This window comes from Myiozetetes cayanensis, unplaced genomic scaffold (genome assembly GCF_022539395.1).
Source record: "Myiozetetes cayanensis isolate MyiCay16 unplaced genomic scaffold, myiCay2020 scf24, whole genome shotgun sequence".
NCBI classification, from domain to species: Eukaryota; Metazoa; Chordata; class Aves; order Passeriformes; family Tyrannidae; genus Myiozetetes; species Myiozetetes cayanensis.
In genome coordinates, this window is record NW_026087456.1 from 9,147,015 (window position 1) to 9,166,770 (window position 19,756).

At 49.2% G+C, this 19,756-nt stretch overlaps 1 protein-coding gene and 1 long non-coding RNA gene across 8 annotated transcripts in view; one reads left to right on the forward strand and one right to left on the reverse strand.

The window, feature by feature from the left end:
- ANTXR2 (ANTXR cell adhesion molecule 2) overlaps window positions 1–17,255 on the forward strand; it is a 78,901-nt gene extending 61,646 nt beyond the window's left edge. For both annotated transcript variants that reach the window (XM_050320633.1, XM_050320634.1), the window contains one exon: window positions 15,440–17,255. In XM_050320633.1, the coding sequence (XP_050176590.1) occupies window positions 15,440–15,478 (39 nt within the window). In that variant the 3' untranslated portion in view covers window positions 15,479–17,255. The remainder of the gene's footprint in view (window positions 1–15,439) is intronic.
- The window catches only part of LOC126642761 (uncharacterized), a 222,699-nt gene that overhangs the window by 22,444 nt on the left and 180,499 nt on the right, over window positions 1–19,756 (reverse strand). The window lies entirely within an intron of this gene.

Genomic DNA, 19,756 nt, shown 5'->3' on the forward strand with positions numbered 1-19,756 from the left:
TGGGGTCTGTACCGGCCCAGCGAGGTGCCAGGATGGCACCTCTGGAAGTGCCCCGTGGGAGGGGAAGGTGTTCAAGGTGTTCAGGAGTCTGCCACGGTCTGCCCAGGCACAGCCTGTGCTTGGGCTGGTTCTCCTGCCCAGGGGAGTGACAGTGATGGAGGGGACAGGACAGAGCATGGGTGTGGGACCCTCATCCAGCTGTGAATGAGAGGAGACAGGCCACAGCACAGATGTGTTATTTCTTTCCCTTTCTGCTGTGGCTTCTTTCAGCAAGGCAAAGAGGGGAACACCCAGCCAAGTGGGATCCGTGGTTCAGCTGACTGTGTGGTTGTAACTGCAGCAAGGCTGATTCCAAAGGAAAATGCAGTTTAAAATAACACTGTCAGTGTTACAGAGACAGCATATTCTGTATGAAAATGTCTGGTCTGGGAGTGTTGTCAATGCCATGATCCAGGTGGGGCTGGACTCTCTAGCCACTGCTTGGTGTGACACGATTCCCACGGGCAGGAACCACATGTGAGTAGTAGTGTGTGACCTGTGGGGTGAGGCTAGGAAGTGGGGATGCAGCTTTAGCCTTTTCCATTTATCCTGCACAGGTGAGGGGCCATCATCGGCTTTGTTTCTGTTTACCTCTGCCAAGAGTTTCCAACCTGTACTGTAAAACCTGAGCTGAGGACAGCCAAGCGAGGAGCCCAATTCCCAGACAGGAAAACTGAATTACATTTGTCCTGTGCCTGTTCAGCATCCTACAACCTATTTCCACTGTTCTCAGCCTTGTCAGGACTTATTCAAACCCTCACGGCCTCTCAGTAAGTGCTAGGGCCGTCCCGCACAGGCACAGCGTTAGCACAGCTCTTGCTGCCACGTCTCCAGGTGTGGGCAGGATGGCAGAGCCACTCTCTGCCTCACCTAAGGCACAGTTTTAGAAGCTGGGAAGGCTGAACACAGTCTGTCTGCCCGTCGCCAAGAGTGACGAGTGGCCAGCACTGGTGCGTAACCCTGCTGGGGACAGGGAGCACCTGGGAGGGGCTCTGGAGCCAAAGGCACACAGCCCACATAAGGGACAGCAGGACCACCAGAACTGCCAAGTGACATGCTCGCTGAATGACTGAGGCAATTCAGAGAGGAAAAAGCTGGAGAGTTAAGGCTGAGTGTGTGTCTATTTCTGTGCAGGCACAAACCCACACTTGCCTTTAGGGAGAGGAGAAGGGCCCTGAACATGCCGAGTGCTCAGAGGTGGGTCCCAGCAGGTCCCTGTCCCCATCCCTGTCCCCACCAGCCACAGGGCAGAACTGGAGATGCGGGAGATCCTGCCAGCACCAGGCGATGTGCTTAAAGCATTCAAGAGCTGAACAGCTATTGAAATCAAACTCCCAGTGTCTTGTGCCAGCGGTCCTGTGCACTGCCTTCTCACGCTGCCCACTGCCTGCCTTTGATGGGATTCTCCTAAGTTCAAACCTGCCCTTTAGTTCCCTGACCCAAGTACTTTAACTTTGCCCTTAGGTGGGGACCAGATGTTGAGCGAGATGGGCGAGTGTGAGAATCATTTTGCCTGTGTTTAGGTATATATATGTGTATATATATATATATGTATATATATGTGTGTGTGTATATATATATACGTATATATATATGTGTGTGTATATATATATACACACAGAGACATATACACACCACACACATATTTGTATTCCCCTTCTTTATAATCCTTGAAATACAGTATTGTGAAATTCAGATTTTTTTCTCCTACTGCAACATTTTATGTAATGCTCAGGTAATAGAGTTGTTTTCTATGGCAGCAGTATAGTAGTTAATCTTGCTCAATTTATTAAGCACCCTGAATAAGCAAGAAGTGGCCCTTAACGTTAAGTAGTCCTTCTTTTTAATGCTGTGGTGATTCCGCTGAAGGAATCTGAAGGAATTCTGCACTTGGAATTGAAAACTTATGCTAGAAGTCTGAGTAGGACTTGTTGCAGAGAACTTACTAGCCAAGGAGTGACGGTACATTCTCCCTCCTCCCCCCTTTTTTCTAAACACTGTAGTATCATAGAACTACTAAAATTACTGAAGTTTTTTAGTTTAAAAATGCATGTAATTTGTACAAGTTGAGGTGCTACTTAAAAGGACCTTTGCCTACTTCAGGGGATCTTAATTAGGTTTATTCTGTAAACACAATAAACCCAGGATTTCTGCATGGATTTAGGAGAGGTTGCCTGGGCCTCATTTCTGTCCATTTTTGCCCTGCCTGCCATGGTCAGGCCATCAGCTGAGAGGAGTCTGCATTTCATTCTTGTGCTCACCACCAGTACTAAATGCTAAGAAAAGACATTATTTTGCTTAGGAAAACCCAGTGTTTCACATTTTTCCCAATTTCTTGCCCACATTTCCCAAGAACGGGTCCATGTCCCAATCCCACCAAAAAATCCAACAGTTCTTCTGGTTCTTGTGGGCACCAGTCAGCAACTGTATTTGGGAAAGCCAGTTTGGTTGCACTTTGATCCAGACTGTGCAGGTGCAAACAACAGAGTTCCCTGGGGTTAGACACACACCTGCACCTTTAAGCTCTTGCATCCCTGTCTCTTCCTCAGGATTCCCCATCATTTGTTACCATCCCTGTGACAGAGGAGGAGCCAGGTACTGTATTTTCTGATTGTCACTACCAAGTCTGCAGTGATTTATTCCTGTAGGCTCTAACTGAATTAAAATCTTAATTAAGCCTATGCCACTTTTTTCTTCGTTTTAATTAGGTACAGCCAAATCACTTGTCTGGGGGAAGGAGAAAGAAAAAGATGAAGAGCAGAAACACTTTATTCTGCTCTGTACTTGTAGTAGTGAGGCTGTGGTGAGAATGTCTTCCCAAAGAGGTACCACAGGGGAGGACGGGTGACACAGGGAGGACAGTGCTGTGGCACAGGAACCTCAGTTGTTCACAGAAATACTGTCCTTATAGTGTTTCTTGGTGTCATTCCACACCTGGCTTCTACAGTCCTTACTTCAGTTGAACATGCTGGGGGATGACACATTGCAGCAGTGAGTTTTTGATGCAATCAGGTTGGAAAACCTCTAAGACCATCAGGCCAGCTGCTCCTCCAGCACTGCCAGGGCCACCACTGACCCGTGTTCCCAAGTGCCACATCCACAGGTCTCTGAACACTCCATGGAGAAGCACTGCTGCTCCATCCTGCTCGTGTTCCACCCACAGCAAAGCTTACACAGATTACAGGCTCTGCCCTGAACAAATCAGAGGTTTGTACTAAGCACTCCTAAAATGCCACGTGCTGCCATCAGTGAAGTGGAAATACCTCCTTTTAGCAGTGGAGGGATTTTTGTTTGCTCTCCTTTCCATGTTACCCATTCCTTTTGCCTCAGCCAGCTTGTCCACAGGCTGCAGCTCTGCAGAAGTGCAAGCTGGCTCTTTGTGGGGAGACCCTGGCTGAGTTCATGGCTCCTCTGTAGGGTGAAAGCTTGTCTTTCACACGCTGTTCCATGGCACCCGTGGCAGGGGAGTGGCCATCCCCACCAGTTCCCCTGGTCAGCAGAGGAATGCACTTCCACTGGGAAAGCTGCTATGGTAGGACTGGCGGGCTGAGGCTTTCCAAGGGCTTCACGGGTTGGGAAGCGTTTCAGGGGGACCTGGAGACTGTCTGTGCTTCTGTGAATCTCCTGCTCAATGTTTACATGTTGACATTTTCTACTTAAGGGGCCTTTTGGCATGTCTGGCATTAATTTATAATGCTGTGATAGCGGGGCTGCAGCATTGCAGCAGCAGCCTTTACTTTAGAAAGACTTTGCTCAGACTGGAATCAGTGCAGAGACTGATCACATTTCAGCTGCTCCTGCTGGGTTTTGGTTTCCTGGATTTTTAATTTTTTTTTTTTTTTTCTGATTGATTGGCTAGATTCTACCAGTTTATCTCCTCACTGTATTTCCCAGTATCTTTGCGTATCACACATTCTAGTGGAGTGTTACATGACACTGGCAGTATTCCGTGCACCTTCCTGTGTGAACTGAGCCCCAGGAAAAAAGGGCTTGAATTTGTATACTCGTTTGCCAGATGTTCTTCACAGACTCTGAAACTTCCCCTGGTTCGTGCAAAGGTGTTTTACACAAGCAAAGCGGGGCTTAAAAGGGCCATTTATATCTATGTCTATGTCTATGCAAGACCTGGCATAGACAAAGGACAGAGCAGCCGGATTAAATTCTATTACAGCTGGTACAAGGCCCCTTACACCATGTTTGGGTCATTAAAAAATTTTAGAAATCATTTAGCTTCAATCAGCCCTTCACTAACTGCAGTGAAATGCACGTAGCCATTTGAGGACGGTTCACAAAACTATTTTTACTCATTTAACTACACCTCTTTGAAAATATAATTGGAAATATGCAACTAATTACAATAATTGAACCCATGATTCATTTTTGCCAGAGAATTTTTGTTTAGAAGTTTCTAATTTACCAGTTCAGGCTTTGGTTCTGTTATGGTTTCAGCTCCAAAAAGCTGACATCCCCATCAGTGAGAGGATTTAGGAAAGGCACCGTTCTACCCGTGTTACAATTAAATTCAGGTTCAGTCCGTGTGACTGCAGCTTTGGAAGGTAATTGTGCGCACCTCATTTCTTTTTACTCCTGAATGTTGCTGTGGTCATTTACCATGTAATTCCACAAACAAGGTCTGAATTACCAGTGATTTCATAAAGTTTAAAGCACCCGCACCTAGCGGGAGGATGCTGGGGCATCGCCTCCCCCGTCCCAGACAGTGAATCCAGCAGTCATGGAAAAACCCCAAAGCCGGGGGAGCAGGTCCCTGGGCAGCGCATGGCTCAGTTCTGTGTACAACAAACACGGCATCACCATGGCAACCGCCTAATTCGGTTTTATATAGCTGTGACAAACCCTGCTGCCTTTCCCAAAGTCACCATTTAGCACTGCATTCTCACACCTCACCTCCAGGTAACCATTCCGTGCTGTTTCTGTGCTCTCACACTGGGATCTTTGTGGGGCCTGTTCCTTTCCTGTGACCAGTCAAACCAATCTGTACCTCCCACCTCAAGTTTGGAACACACCAAGTGGGATAATCCCTTAGATCTCCTGTCCCCTCCTCCTGCTCACATTGCTGAGCGTCTCCTTGGGCAGGAGGTGGGAGCCAGCCTGGAGTAAGGCTTCCGGTAGCAGTGTGTGGGGTTTGCTGTGCCCACACACCCAGCCAGCCGGGCCAGGGCTCTCTGACAAAGCTCAGCTCACCAGGTGAGGGGGTAAAGCTCCTCTGGGGAAGGACAGATCTGGCCCAGTACAGCCAGGGATTCTGAGAGCAGCCCCTGGCCCTGCTCCAGGCTCTGGGAATGCCCTCGAGCACACTGCTCCCGGTAGTGCTCTCTCGCAGCCCAGGCGGATATGAAATAGTGGGAAGCACGTTCCTTCACGTTTCAGCATCGCAGGACGGATCCCTGTCCTGCTATAGTGGGGCTCTGCTGGGCAGTGCATCCCTGGCAGTGCCGTGCCAACTGTGTGCCCACCCCAGCCGAGCCTTCCACAGTGAGGAGCAAACCCCATGTAACCCCAGCTGGGAGGGGAGGGACCTACACATGCCACACGCTGGTCCTTTTCCACTAGCATCAGTCTAGCTTTTCAGGAGAGGCCAGTTTAAGAATTACTCAAGTATTCAAGGCCCATTCCTAAATTAAGTGCGTGGGATTCCTTAATTCCAAAGTTCACAACTTCCATTACCACCTCTACCATGCCATGTGCAGCCCTGGCCAGCCTTATCCATGCCCTTAACAAGAACCAGATGTTGTTCCCTCTTTCCATAGCTCCTCTGATTTACTCCCCATTCTGAGATTGCCCTCAAGTGTTCTGCTCCCCGCCTGGTAAAAAACTACAGAAACCCAGAAGCTTTGGATAATGAAGCAAACATATTTTTGTGGTGTGGGCAATTTTTTTTTCCAGTCTGCTGCTAGTTTTTAAATATAAAATATAGCATATGTTTAACACCGAACATATGGAAAGAAAGAAAAAGCAAATCTTGAATTCCAAGTATCATATTCTTAGTGGAAAAGACTCTACAGCGTGAAAGTGGTCATTCAGAATGAAACACACCCCCCCACACACACTTATTATATATAAATATTTATAAACCTAGTTGCAAGTAGGAGAGTTCGCTCAGTCTGGGCAGAATCCAGGCACACACACAGGTGAGTCCTCCTTTGAGAGGGACGTGTTTGAGCAGCAAGGGTGCTCAGCTTGGGGGGCTGCTCAGGCCCTCTGCCAGGAGCTCCTGTGCTCCTTCCCTGATGTAGGTTAGGCTGGGTAAGGCCCATTATTTTTCTTGACAGACTGACACTGCACTGATTTAATTAGTTTTTAAGCCAGATAGTTCACTTTCGAAACTCTTAGCAGACAGTTCTGTTCAGTGTAAGAACTCTTCCATTTGTACTTTTATCTGCTCTTGTATTTTGTACCTGCCAGCGCAGGACACGATGAGAACTGTCAGCTGAGAGTATGCACAAACCTTTTTCTTGGGTTCAAGAAACTGGTCTTAAACCACAAATACAGTAAAGCGAGCTTTTTGTTCACCATCTCTTACATGCTCAGACCCCACTGGGAGCTCAGAGCAGTTCAGTTCTTGACGCAGGAACGACAGCAAACGCACTCCTCTCCCTTTAGTGACAGGGAGAATCCCTGAGAGGCTGTTTCACACCCAAGGTTTTACCAGCAGAAGGTTTTACCTGAATAGAAGGCAAATGGGTAACCCAGCATGGCCACCCTGCATCCCTCCTGCCCCTAGTGCTCACTGACCCTCAGTGCTCTCTGACAGCCCACGGCACACCTCGGGCCCTGCCCGGCCCCAGTGGAAACGTGGGGCAGTGCAAAGCCCAGCACTGAGCCCAAACTGTTCCTAGACTGCAGCAAATGCTTCTCTCGAGTCCTGGCAGTTTGTCTCTCCTCCAGAACACAAGGACGGGGAGTGCTGATTTGAATGCCACAACAGGTATTTATTTCTCTCTTATTTAGAGAGAAAGCTCCAGAAAGGACTTGGCAGCAGCAGGGAGGGACCCCAGTGCAGGTTGGTGCTCCCCTGTCCCACCAGTGCCAGCAGCACACAGGCAGCTCCAGGTGCCATCCTTACTGACTCTGCCTCCTTTCCCCTTTTTCTGTTCCCTCTCCTTTTGTGTGCAGTCCCAGATAGCTGCCAGTCATTTGGCCGGGCTGGCTCACAGAAGGTGCAGCAGGCACAGATGGCACTAATGCATAAATGTGATCTAGCGAAGGGATGCCAACACCAACCCCCAACCCCAACAGGTTCCAAGGAACTGCAGTGCACTTACAGGGATACGAGGGTTGGCAAGGTGAAAGCTGAGATTTGCAGGAGCTCACTATTCCCAAATCAACAACAGAATCCTACAACAAATGAGCAGATTTATTTATTGACTTAGAAAATGCACTTAATGGCATGATCTCTGGGCGTGTGTGTAACAAAGTGCCTCCAAACCCGCTATTCATTATATAAATTATACTGAGCAAAGGAAAGAAGGGAGAAGGGGAAAGGTGGGAACTGAAAACAAGGACAAACCGAGGAGCATGTACCCATTCCTGGGTTTTATGGGAGAGATCCTAAAGAGAAACACGGGCAGCACAGAGGGGTTGGCAGTCATAGGATCTGGACAGCATCTAGAAGCGACGGAGCAAATCCCATAAACACCCTGTCCATCCTCAGCACTCAGAGCACACAAACATCCCAACAAACATGCTTTTTCAGTAGTAGCTGGCAGTGGACACTTAGGAAAAATGCACAGGGAAGGAAGTAAATGCAGCCTGACCATGTCCCCATGGGACACCTCTCCCACCTGCCGGAGAATAGGAGCACTCCAATAGGCACATTGGCAACAGTGACTTCTGGTGAGGAAAGACATCTCAGGGAATACAGTCTCCACCCCCAGAGCCCAAGGCAGGAATGGAGGGCACCATAGTGCACATATGTGGAGGCTGCCAGCACTGTGTGTGACAAGCCAGATGCCGGGGGGCCCAGAAGGAGCCCCTGACAGACACAGATCTGTCACTGTCCAGATCTCAGTGCCGTGAGCCTTACGCAGCTGACCGGAAAGGAATTACTCCCAGTTTTCAGCAAGGCACATGAGAGCAGAAGCAGAGCCTAAAAATTAGCAGAGCTGGTAACTGTTGGTGACCATGGTACTTGCAGGAGAATTGCAGCAAATGCCCTGGTAGTAGGAAATCGGGGAGTACTACTGGGAGGCGGGATGTCCAAATATCTGGAAAGTTTGGATTACTAATCCCTTGGCATTCCACCCGTAGTCTAACAATGTGCTGAGGGGGTCTGTGTGCAGGAAGGAGAGTTTACTCTTATGGTAGCAGGGGAGCCGACAGGGCTAAGGGGTGGGGAAGACCCTGGCAACCATGTCCTTCCCAGGCCCACACTCCATGTCACCAGTGCTGAATTACCCCTGGCCACTGGACACAGCTGGGTCACACTGGCATCTAGAGGGCTGCCACGTGCAGTGTGTGTGCAGAGCAGGGGTCCTGCTGGGTTCCCCCTCACCGTCTGCAGAGCCACAGCCAGCTCCAGCTCCAGCCAAGTGGGTGCAACTCCAGAGAGCTGCACCCTCCCACCATGCCACAGCCTTGCTAGTCTTCCTCCTACGAGACCCCACGTAAATCCCTGCCTAGTGCTTCCCACAGGTTCACATTTTTCCCACAGGACTTACAAAGTGGATTTGTTGTCATTAATAATTGTGTGATACTTATTTTAAAATAATTTCCATAGCGTCCTGAATGCCACAGAACTCGGGTGCCCTCTCTTCTTACAAGCCATTGCCATAAGCCAGTCAGATGCCATGTGATCCACAGGCCAGGATTTGGCTGTGTCATTCCTCTGTTATGAGCTCAGAAAGTGACCCTGGATGACTTACAGACCTGATGCTGTAGAGCACCTGGATCTTCAGTCTCTGAGCCATCTGAAGAGGAGGATGTCTCTGCAGGAAGGCTCAGGTTAGAGAGCTACATCAGGAAAAGGACACTGGGAAGTATTCCTAAAGGAAGGGGATTTTAGGAGAGGCTTGAGTTGGGTTCATGACAGAAGAGAAGTTTGAGGAGAACAGTTCCTCCAGTGACTTCTGATTTATCTGTTGCTACCCCTGATTTTAGAGAGGGATAAATTCCATTATTCTCATGGTAGGTGCACAGAAAGGAGGAATGAACAATAATGGGGATGATTGACTCGTGCTTTAGAAGTTGCTATCCCTAGTAACTGTATTTCTGATTTGTTTTGCCTTTCTAGATGAAAAAAGCACAAAAGCACCAGGTTTGGATGGTTTCTGGTTTTAGTAGGCTTAAAACTGGGCTCTTCTTCTGACTCTACAAGGCTTGAAGTGTGGTGCGTCTATAGTCTATAGTCTGTAGCAGATTATGTGGGTTTTTTTTCCCCTCCCTTAAACAAGACATAGAGGTGTCATTTAGGATGCTGACAAAAGGACACTTCTTGGCACTAGAGATCAGGCCTGCTGTCAGTCTGGCTGGAGTTCCCCATAACATAAATGGGATCCCCATTCATGGCAAGAATTCATCCCAGAAAGTTTTGGAAGAGCTTAAAGAGTTTTCTCTGAGACATGTCTCAGAGAAAACCTCTCTCCTGTCCTTGTCCCCCTGCTGCAGTGACGCGTATATGGTGCAGGAATGAGGAAAGGGCTCTTGGAGCTTCAGAGGGGCGGGACCCTCATTTCCAGGTGGTTTCCCACAGGAGGAAGGAGCTGTCCCAGGGACAACTGTGTGTGTCACTCCAGGATGGCAGGAGATGTGTCCTGGTTTTGGTGCCACGTGAGCGAGCGGGTGAGTGCCTGTGCTGGGCAAGGTGTGCACTGGGATGGCGCCAGGACACAGAGCACCTTCCCTCCGGCAGTGGAATGGGCTCAGTCTGCCTTCCAAGGAGTAATGAGAGCTCCAGGAGAAGAGCCCTCCATTGGCAGATGCCTGCAAGGGCAAATGAGAGCGTGTCCTTCAGGAAAGAGGGTCAGACCTTGCCAGGCTGGGGGTACTTCCAGGGAGGCTGCAGCGCTGGGAATGAGAGAGGGTCACTGCTAAGGCTCAGGGACAGTGTGCAGGGTCCCCACTCCAAAGGATCTGTGCTAGAAAAACAGGGACTCTCCAGGCCATTTCCACATCCTTTCCTTTTGCATAAGCAATGCTTGCCTTGCATGAGGAAAACAACAAACTCCTGCCCTCTAGAGACAGGAGACCTCCAGCTCTGCTGAATAAAATATCTGCCACAACCTCCTTTTGAAGCAGATGCTACCAACGCAGCCAGTTTTATCCTCCCCCAAGGCCCACTGGCCGGCTCAGCAGCTCGGCACTTTCTCCTCCCAGCCCTGGAAGGCCAGCTCGCAGGAGAGGCAGCCTGTCACAACCAGTCTGAGTCAAGGCAGGAGTTTATTTGGAGAACTGCTGAATAAAACAGTCACAGAAAACTTGGCAAAGGAAAGAAATCCCTCCCTCTGCACTCCCCAAACCTGTCAGGGCAGGATGGTAAATGCCCAGGTCAGCCCAGCACTCATTCTGCCCCTTCCCTGGCTGCTGCCCCCAGCCCGTGCCGTCACCGCCTGGTCCACCACAGAGTGGGGTGCTGGGCCCCAGGACACGGGAGAAGTGCAGGTGGATCTCCCGGGGTTCCACAGAAGCCCCACACCCAACTCCCACAGGGCTACAGCATTGGTGACACGCACTCCCGAGGTGTGGTGTGCTGGAGCAACTGTGCCAGCATGTCCACATGCTCACTTCCCAAGTAAGTGCTGTTAGTGTGTGGAAAGCTTGCTCTAAGGGCATTTCCTCAGGGCTGCCAGCCAATACCCCTGCCTCCCACGGCAGCAGCAGGTGGGAGCAGCTCCATCCATGCATTGGGTACGATAACCCCCAGCTGCCAACAGCAGCATTTCTCACACACATGCCTGCGCTGCACGCCTCAGTGTTTGCTCCAAACACACACCTAAGTTGCAGGCACTGAGAAAACATCTTTAAACTACCTCCCTGGCAGGATTGGTTTCTCAGCCCATGCTCCAAAATACAGTATTTATCAAGTGCAGAAAGACAAGAACTGTCTCTTAAAACAATTTAGTCCTGTCTTCCTTTTCCTGTCCTTTACTGCCTGCAGCCAAAGCAGGCCCAAGGGGTAGAAAGTGGCTGTGAGGTACCTGTAACTGTGCTGGCACCTTGTCCTCACAGCAGCCTTTTTTTTTTTTTTTGAGGTTCCTTGTGAAACCACAGTTCCTGGACCCCAGACTCTGTGACCTTTGGAAGATGACCTACAGGACTGTCCAATTGCTAGGAAAGATATCATGAGGTTCACACACACACACGATAAGGAGGTTACATTACACAAATATGAGGAAAATACACAAATTATATGCCTTTCCACTGAAGTTGCTGGTAAAAATTGTTAAAGGGGGAAAAAAAATCTTTATTAGGGCCTAAATAGCACCATTCACCTGCATTTTGTTTGTTTTTATGATGTGGTTATTTTAGGAGGCCTTTGAGCCCACTCTGCCATGTTCTTGGGGCTCAGAGCTCACCTCAGCTCTGTCAGGGGTGTTTCAGCCAGCAATTCAGGAATTCTGGGGAAAAGCCTCCTCTGGCAGCCCCAGGAATGATGCTGGTATCTGCAGCAGTAACACTAGTTCAGGATCACTCCTCTAAGGGATCACTGTTGATTTACTGTGTAACAACTAGTCCTTCCAGTAGCCTGCAGTGCTCTGTGGCAGCTCTCCAGGCATTAAATCCCTACTCCCGCAGCGTGGCTCAGGGCTGCCCAGTGGGAGCTCTCCAGGTGCCACCTGCACGGCTGTGGGATGGCAGCACTGGGCAGGGGGTGAGCACTGTGAGGGGGCTTCTGCTGCGGGCAGGAACGAGGGACAAGTGACCGTGGATTTGCCTGGTATCCCATAAATGTGCTGGTGGCAGCACACCTGGGCTGTGTCAGAAGGGGGAAAAGACAGTTCCAAACGCTCACAATGCTCTGAGCTTCCCAGGTCTCTGGGATGAGAGATTACAAGATCCTAGGGGACAAAGAGGAAGTGGGAGAGAGATGCCAGCTTAAATCCCTGATGGCTGCTCAGAGCTGCACAGGACAGGGTGGGTTAGCAGCCCTTCTCCAAAGTAAACACAGTACCTTGTTTCCTGAGGTAACTGATCACAGTAATCAGTGATCACTGATCACAGAGCTCACATGTGCCAGATCAATGCCAAATCCCAAAAGAGCACATGCTCTCCGTGGCACGCTTGGCAGAGGGAGGAGCACACAAGTCTCAGCAATGGGCAGTGAGTGATCTCAGTTCTCCAAGGTCAGAGAGCCAAACTTTTAGATCATCAGATACTATAGGGCGTAACAACAACTGTTCTGACAGAACAGCACTGCCAAGTGCTCCTCTGGGAAAAGCAGTTGTTCTTAGTCCAGAGCTGGATGCTGAACACATCAGAAGTGCCCAGAGAGCCTCTTCCTATGGATACAACTGTGCAGCACGTTAAAGGAATCCACACACAAGGACAAGCACCCGAGACCAGGCAGAACAGCTCAGCCTGGATGCTGGCTATGGTCACTTTCCATCCCAGATCCAGGCTGCTTTGCCTGTCCTTGCTGAGTTCCTGAGGAATACTGAGGGGTTGTGCAGGGCAGCCCGGCTGGGCAAGAGGCAGGGTGGGCTCCAGAGGAGCCTGTGTCGTGTCCCTGTGCCCACTGGGATCGTGGGACAGTGACACAGGGCTGCTCACCCACACTCAGATACTCCAAGGTGCTCGTCACACCTGCCTCTGAGCTCGAGGCTCAGAGCAGACATCATCCCAAAGGGATCCCTCCTGCCCTATGTGCTTCCAGCACTGCTCCACGGAGCTCTATAGGATCAGAGCGTGACACACAATTGCTCCTGCAGCCCCCTCCTGGTGCCTTTCATTTTGGACATTGCCAGCTGAGGCTCTAACTTGGGGTGGGGTGTGAGCACCCACTCCCTGAGATCCTGTGCCCTGTGAGGACTCTGCCTTGCTCATCCCATAGCTTAGATTCAGCAAGAAACTCAACAGTTTTAAGGAATGGCTTTGATGTAATATGAAAGAATTCTTTCTTTCCCCTTGCCAGAGATTTCTTTCCTGTTCTACTTTGTTAAACACTCACCACATTCTGACCCTGCAGCACCTGTGGTGCATCTGCGAGCGTTTAAGGCTGGGATTTTCCCTACTAGATCTGGTGCATGGAGACAGCTCTCATATTCCCTACAAAGATCACAGAATGCCTGCATAACTCATTTTTTAATTACTCTAGTCCTAAACCACTAATTTAGTGCAATTTCATACTGACTACATGTTGGTATTGTTAAGGTTTATGATCCAGTGATTTACAAGGCATGGTACGTCTGAATTCAAATTGGTTGGATTGATGGTTTAATTGAGCACAGGGACAAGAGTGTAACAGTAACTCACTGTACTGGAGGATCATGGCAGTGCCACTAGCATGGGAATGCACTGGTGGAATGGATTACATGAACACACAGGTTTTAATTGTGAAGGCCAAAACCAGACTGATTAAACTACTGTTTGGTAAATAGTGCTTCTACTTAATAAGTAGTTCTGTGTCTGAAGATCAGAATAATCAGAAGGAAAAAATATAATTCCTTCTTTCTCTCCTCCCTTCCCCATGAATCCTGGAGGAAGGAGGCTGGGGGGCAGAGACACACGGAATGAGTGGGGAACCAGAACAGGCATTGTTCATTTAAGGCTCTCCTCTCTCCCTCTCTGCCTGGAACTCATTCTGGCAAGAAAAGCCCTCCAAGCCAGCCCAAACTTCATCTAAATTCTTGCACTGGGAATTGTCTTTAAAGAACAGTGAGAAAGCTACAGACAGCAGTAGAAATACTGCATGGCTGGGTAAATTGCAATATTAATTACATCACTGAGAACTACTGCAATTCCCCATTCCCTGCTTCCTGCTAATGTTTTGAAGGAATCTGTTTGCACTCCTGGTTGATCAACAACTCCCTGACACGAGGTTGTGGCCATGGGGGGGTCGGGCTCCCATGGAACAAGCAACAGGATGAGAGGAAATGGCCTCAAACTGCGCCAGGGGAGGTTCAGGTTGGATAGTAGAACAATGTATTCATGGAGAGGGGGTCAGACCCCTGTGGTGGAGTCCCCATCCCTGGAGGGTTTTAAAAGTCATGTGGATGTGGCTCTTGGGGACACGGTTTAGTGGTGGCCTTGGCAGTGCTGAACTAGGTGACCTTGGAGGACTTTCCCAGCCTAAAGGATTCTCTGATTTCTCTCTCTGCACCTATTCTGCATTTATAATGCAGATGGCGGCAGCCAGAAGTTCTTACACCAGTTTTATATTCCTTAAATGGAAACACAGACATTAGGAAAGCATTAGGAAACCCCTTGATGAGAACGCTGCCCCTTTTGTGCCAGCAGAGACCTGCTGGAGTCACGCCAGATACTTGTGTGCTGTCACCCTCCCTGTTACCCAGTAAAACTGTTGATCAAACTAAATAATTATGAAAGGAATATGAAGCCCGGCCCAGAATCTCCCAGGTTTCAGAAGAAAGCAGCAATTTTCCCCCAGCCATACATCTTTAAGCAGAAATAAGGATTCAGAGCACAAGCACTGCTGCCTGCTCCAAACCCAGCACCGTCACGGGGCACCATCCTTGACACATGCCCATGATAAAAGGGAAGGGATCGCTGCTGGGCCAGGGAGCTGCTCCGTGGGAGCACATCCTACTCCAACACTCCGTGATACATTGGTAGTTTGGGCATTTAAATAAGCTCCAAATGGATAAAAAGGGCTCATGACTTTGGCTAGTGGATTTGTTTCATTCAGCAACACCAACACCTGTCAGGATTCACCTGGGCTCCTTGATGGGTAAATGGTGTCTGCTCAGATATGGCATGAGAAACCCCTTTTCCTTCTGTATACAGGGATTTACAGCCCCTAAGGACAGAGTTTATAGAAGCAGAGCTGGGGCTATTGCTAATAAAATGCAGTTTCAGATCAACAGCAGCTCCACTAACTAACAGTCACATCTATCCATGCTTACTGTGCGAGGATCTGGCTCGGGGTGGGGAATCTGGGGGGCAGGGTCTGCCTCCCCTTGCTCTTCCCTTCCCACAGTTGAATGGGTTTGAGTTTGCTCAGTGCAGTTACCCAGAATTTGTGCATTATGCTCACAGAAGACATGGGAGTGTCAAAATGTGTCGCCCGTGTCCTCGCAACTGCCTACAGCTGCATTTGTAAGGCAAATGTGGTGCCTCACTCTGGGTAATTTCCATTAATTCCTAAAAGGTTTTCATGGGCTTGTTATTTTCTCAAACATCTGAATTTCAATTACAGCCTCCTCCTAGCATGCAGCAACCTCACTGTGTGTGCTATTCCGCCAGTAACAGCTTCTCTCTTCCCCAGGGCCGCTGTATCAACTTCACCCGCGTTCCATCTCAGTAGAGGAAGAGAAGTGGATACCAGGAGGAGAGACAGCCACATTGCCACTGTCCTACCCAGCTGAGAGAACCGAGCCCTTCCTTGCATCCCTTGGACCATCATCCACCCGAGCTCTGCAGGTTCCTGCATCCCTGCTTTGGCTCCTGCGTGCCATCCACACGCTGGTGCTCTGCCAGGCAGCGCTGCTGCGTGTGCCTGGCTCTGTGCAACACCAAAGGACAGCGCAGACACCAAAGATGAGAATGCTTTTCTATTTTTGTTATTTGCTGTTTTTTTAAGGACTACAGATTCTCAGGACGCAATGTGCTTGTAGCGGAGACGCAGCGTTCCTCAGCTGCGGCAGAGGCACGTGGTATTTACACAGGGACTACTCGCCACAGGCGCAGGATAACAATTCCCACCAGGCTAAGCAGGCGCAGAGCCGAGTGCCTCAGAGCCATGTCAGATCCCTAACCCTCGCCAGCTCCTCCATCGTGCCTTACGGGAACCTTCTGACTGGAAATCTTGTCACTCTAACACTGAAAAGTGCACACGCATGACAAAATGTAGACAGGGTGCCTCGAGGTATCGATGGCGAGCAAGACTTTGCCCTTTAGTTTTTGAAGACACCTTTCTCTCATTATGCACCCGGGACAGGAAGGAATTACTAGAGCGTTATTCCACGGGAAGACAGCCTGTAAGTAGAGATCTGGAGCTGAGTTGGAGGGACTGATGCTTCAAGACCTTGACACTGTGGCTGGTGGTTTTTTCCCCTTTCCTGCATTCACAGTTCAGTAGCGCATAAAACATCATCATCTATAAACATACCTAGCAGTTGTAGGCTTGTGTATTTTTTTTAGATTAAAAAAAGCAGTAGCCACTAAGCTGGTATCTCAGGGTTTTTTCCCCCCGCAAATCTCCAAGGGCTTTTCAGCGTCACAAGCCAGCAACTCTCTTTGCATGAGAATTTCGAAGTTTAATTAATATAATTAAAGGCAACAGCAAGCAGCAGCCTGTGAAGATTTTGCTCATCTTTTTTATGCCTTTTGACATTGAATGACCTATTACTGTATGTGTGTTCCTCGGCAGTGAAGGGGGTGCCGAGCATTGGGTACGATTCTGCAGTGGGAAATACCTCCTTCCATCAATTTGGAAATTAAATTTATGGGAGCGCCGGCCATCACAAAACATCGACAATGTATGTATTATAATTTTTTAGAAAAACCAGTGTCGTGTCACGTCGACGATGCCAAATTATGTTAGCGTGAGCGGAAACACTGTGGGGGAGGAAGGAGGGAGCAGCTGAAGAAAAAGGCTCAAATGATCCAGTCACTTTCGATACTGTACTTCAGAGGCAGAATGAATATTCGAGTCGAAACCTGACAAAGCGCGCCCGCTTTGATGGGAACTGGTATAGACAATGACCAGTGGCTGGGTCAGTGGGATGTCTCTCTGCGAGCAGGGAGGCTTATCAAATGACACTAAAAATAAGTTCAACAACCATCACATTGGAGGGGAAAAGGCGAACATTTCACATTTGGTGGGCATGAGTGTGCGCAAGATGGAAAGAGCAATGCGGAGCATCCTGGGCTAATTATCTCCTTTGCGCTCCTCATTGGAATCGTGAAGGACAGAAATAATTCTCTTGGTCCACGTCCAAATCTGTGGCACTGCCCAAAGAAGCCTTTATGTATATCCACTCGCTTACATCTTCTGCTTGAGTTTATGTCACTGGTAGCCTCATCAGCAACAGCCATGTCTGCACATTAGACTATAAATAAAATTATTATCTAAGTTTCAATCATTATTTCCTTCTTCTTCTCCTCCCCTGTAACCTCCTGGGTCTGCACAGCTCAGACCTTCATTTTCCAGCTACACAGTCACCCACAGTACCAGTTTCCAGAGGCAGCCCCCAGTCCCTTGCCCCGTGTGGCATGGCAGGAAAGCTGCCACGGCCACGCCCAGGGGTTCCAACTGCCCCCAGCCATGGAGACCCTGTTGGACACCACCTCATGCCTTATGGGGCATCAGCCACAAACCAGAACCACTGAGTGCCCACAGGGACGCTCTGGCACTGCCGTACCTTGTGGAACTGCAGCTTGGGTACCACTGGCCCTGGGCTGGGGATGCTTGAGCCCACAGCTCCCAACTACCAAGCCCTTGGCTTAGTTGGAGCCCCTGATTAAACCTCTGTGCACTGCCCAGCCTAAGGTGAGACCAAGAGCCAGCACTATGCAGGTGTGGCAGGACACAGGTGAGGTCCTGCGCTGCTCTTCATGGTGCTAAGGTGCTACAGGCAGAAGCGCAGAGCTCAGCAGGTGGCAAGTTAAGACACTCAGCTCCCTCTTCCTTATCCTCTATTTTCCACGCACACACGACACGTTCCAAGGTACTGCTGGAGCATCCGCTCACTTTCTGCGCTGCGTTGCTAACAGAACATGCAGATGAAGAGGGTTTGTTCCCTCGTGTATCTGCTGCCTCTCAAAAAACATTTGTAATCAACATAGCCACAGAAATAGAAATCCGCTTATCATCTCTTGTCTTGTCTGTCTATTCATGTTCCTCCCAAACTGTGGAATGAGCAGTTCTTCACAGAATGGCTGATACCAAGCAAAACGGGATTTGGGGTCTCTACGTGGATTCTCCCTTCTAATTGGCATGGTATCACAGCACATTCCGCTTGGCATTTCGCAGCAGATAATACCTGAGAGTTTCCTTATTACACAGTGTGGAATAACCATCACAAATAATTTGGGGGGCAAGAGGCATAGGGTGATAATTAGTTATACTTTAAAATCCACTGATTAAATGACACAAGTGAGACTTCCTTGGCAGGAGGGCTCAGAATGCCTGAGAGAACTGCGGGTGGGAGGTTTACCAGAGTCTTGTACGCTGTCAAAGCTTGGTATCTCCTTACAAACAGATCATGTCTCAGTAGCACTGTTGGCACCACTTCTAGGCTGCATGAGAACTGTAACAGTGTCTTGCAAAAGTAGATGGGCCTAGGAGTAAACCAGCCAATGTTCTGCCTAGGGCACGTATGAAGCCAGAGTCTGGATCCCACTGGTCAACAGAACACACATCTCTCCACCTACCAGAGCATCATGAGCAAGGACAGCAAGTGGGTGAGATACTTTTTTCCCTGAAGAGCCATGTACAAAGAGCCCAGCAATGCCACCAGGGAGCCCTGAGGGCATCCTCTCACCAGCAATGCAAGGCAGGACTCATGGGAACAAGATCCTCAATATAACAAGGCTGGGTGTATTTTATACATTTTGATAATAGCAGAAATTACTTGGCGACAGTTAGTGAGAAATAAAAAGAAATATTTCCATGTTCCCTTTCAGTTTTTTGATTAAACAAGAACTACAGCACATTAGGTATCAATGTGCTGGGTACAACTGGGAAGTGGGGTCAGGCTGATCTCAGGGGAAATGGAAGGGAATTCCTAACCCTAACACAGGCTCACCCAGAGCCATAGGCACTGCAGGACAGCCTGGGCTGGCCAGTATAAATTTCCTGCAGGAAATGACTGTGCTACATACATTGTCTTCTAATTGTCCCTAATGCAACACCACAACTCTGCACTTCACACCCTGCAGTTCATTTTACACACTGTTCACCCTCCCTCATCACACAGGAGCACTCGCACACATGGGTGCAGCCCCACTCCTTGGGGTTCTGGGGCTGGGGTTTAGGGGCAAAGAAAAGGTTATCTTTGACCCCTCTCAGTACATGGCACCTCATGCAGGTCATGTTCACATCCCTTTCCTGGGATTCTGACAAACTCCCAGGACACAGATATCTGGCCTCAGCAAAACCCTGTCGACACCTTTAACATGCCCCCTTCCAGTTCAAATCAAGGTGATATAGTCCAGGGAAAAAAAAAAAAAAAAAAGGTGGTAGTTCTAAGTAGGGGAGGTTTTAGGTTTTCCTTCTGCTATTCCCCCTGCACAAGGTAAAGGACTTGGAAATTCTGTGTTCTGTCATTTTAGATCAAATCTCCCTTTCCGGCACTTCTATTGGTCACAATTCAGGCTGCACGGAAGGGTGAAGAAAACCAGCGCTATCAATGAGGGTTTTTCCAGGTGGGAAAAATCCCCATTTGATCCCACGTCATTGACTGCTGGCTGCCTCCTGACTACAGAAACCCTGCTCTGCTGCAGAACAGGACTTTTCCCCAGTTCAGTGCCATCCCCACCTGCCTTCCGAGTTCAGCTCAGGGAACTACTTCCTCGCCAGAGGAGCCGCTGAGGGAATTTTGGAAGCTCAGCTGTGCAGTACTGGGAGGGAGGACCTGGC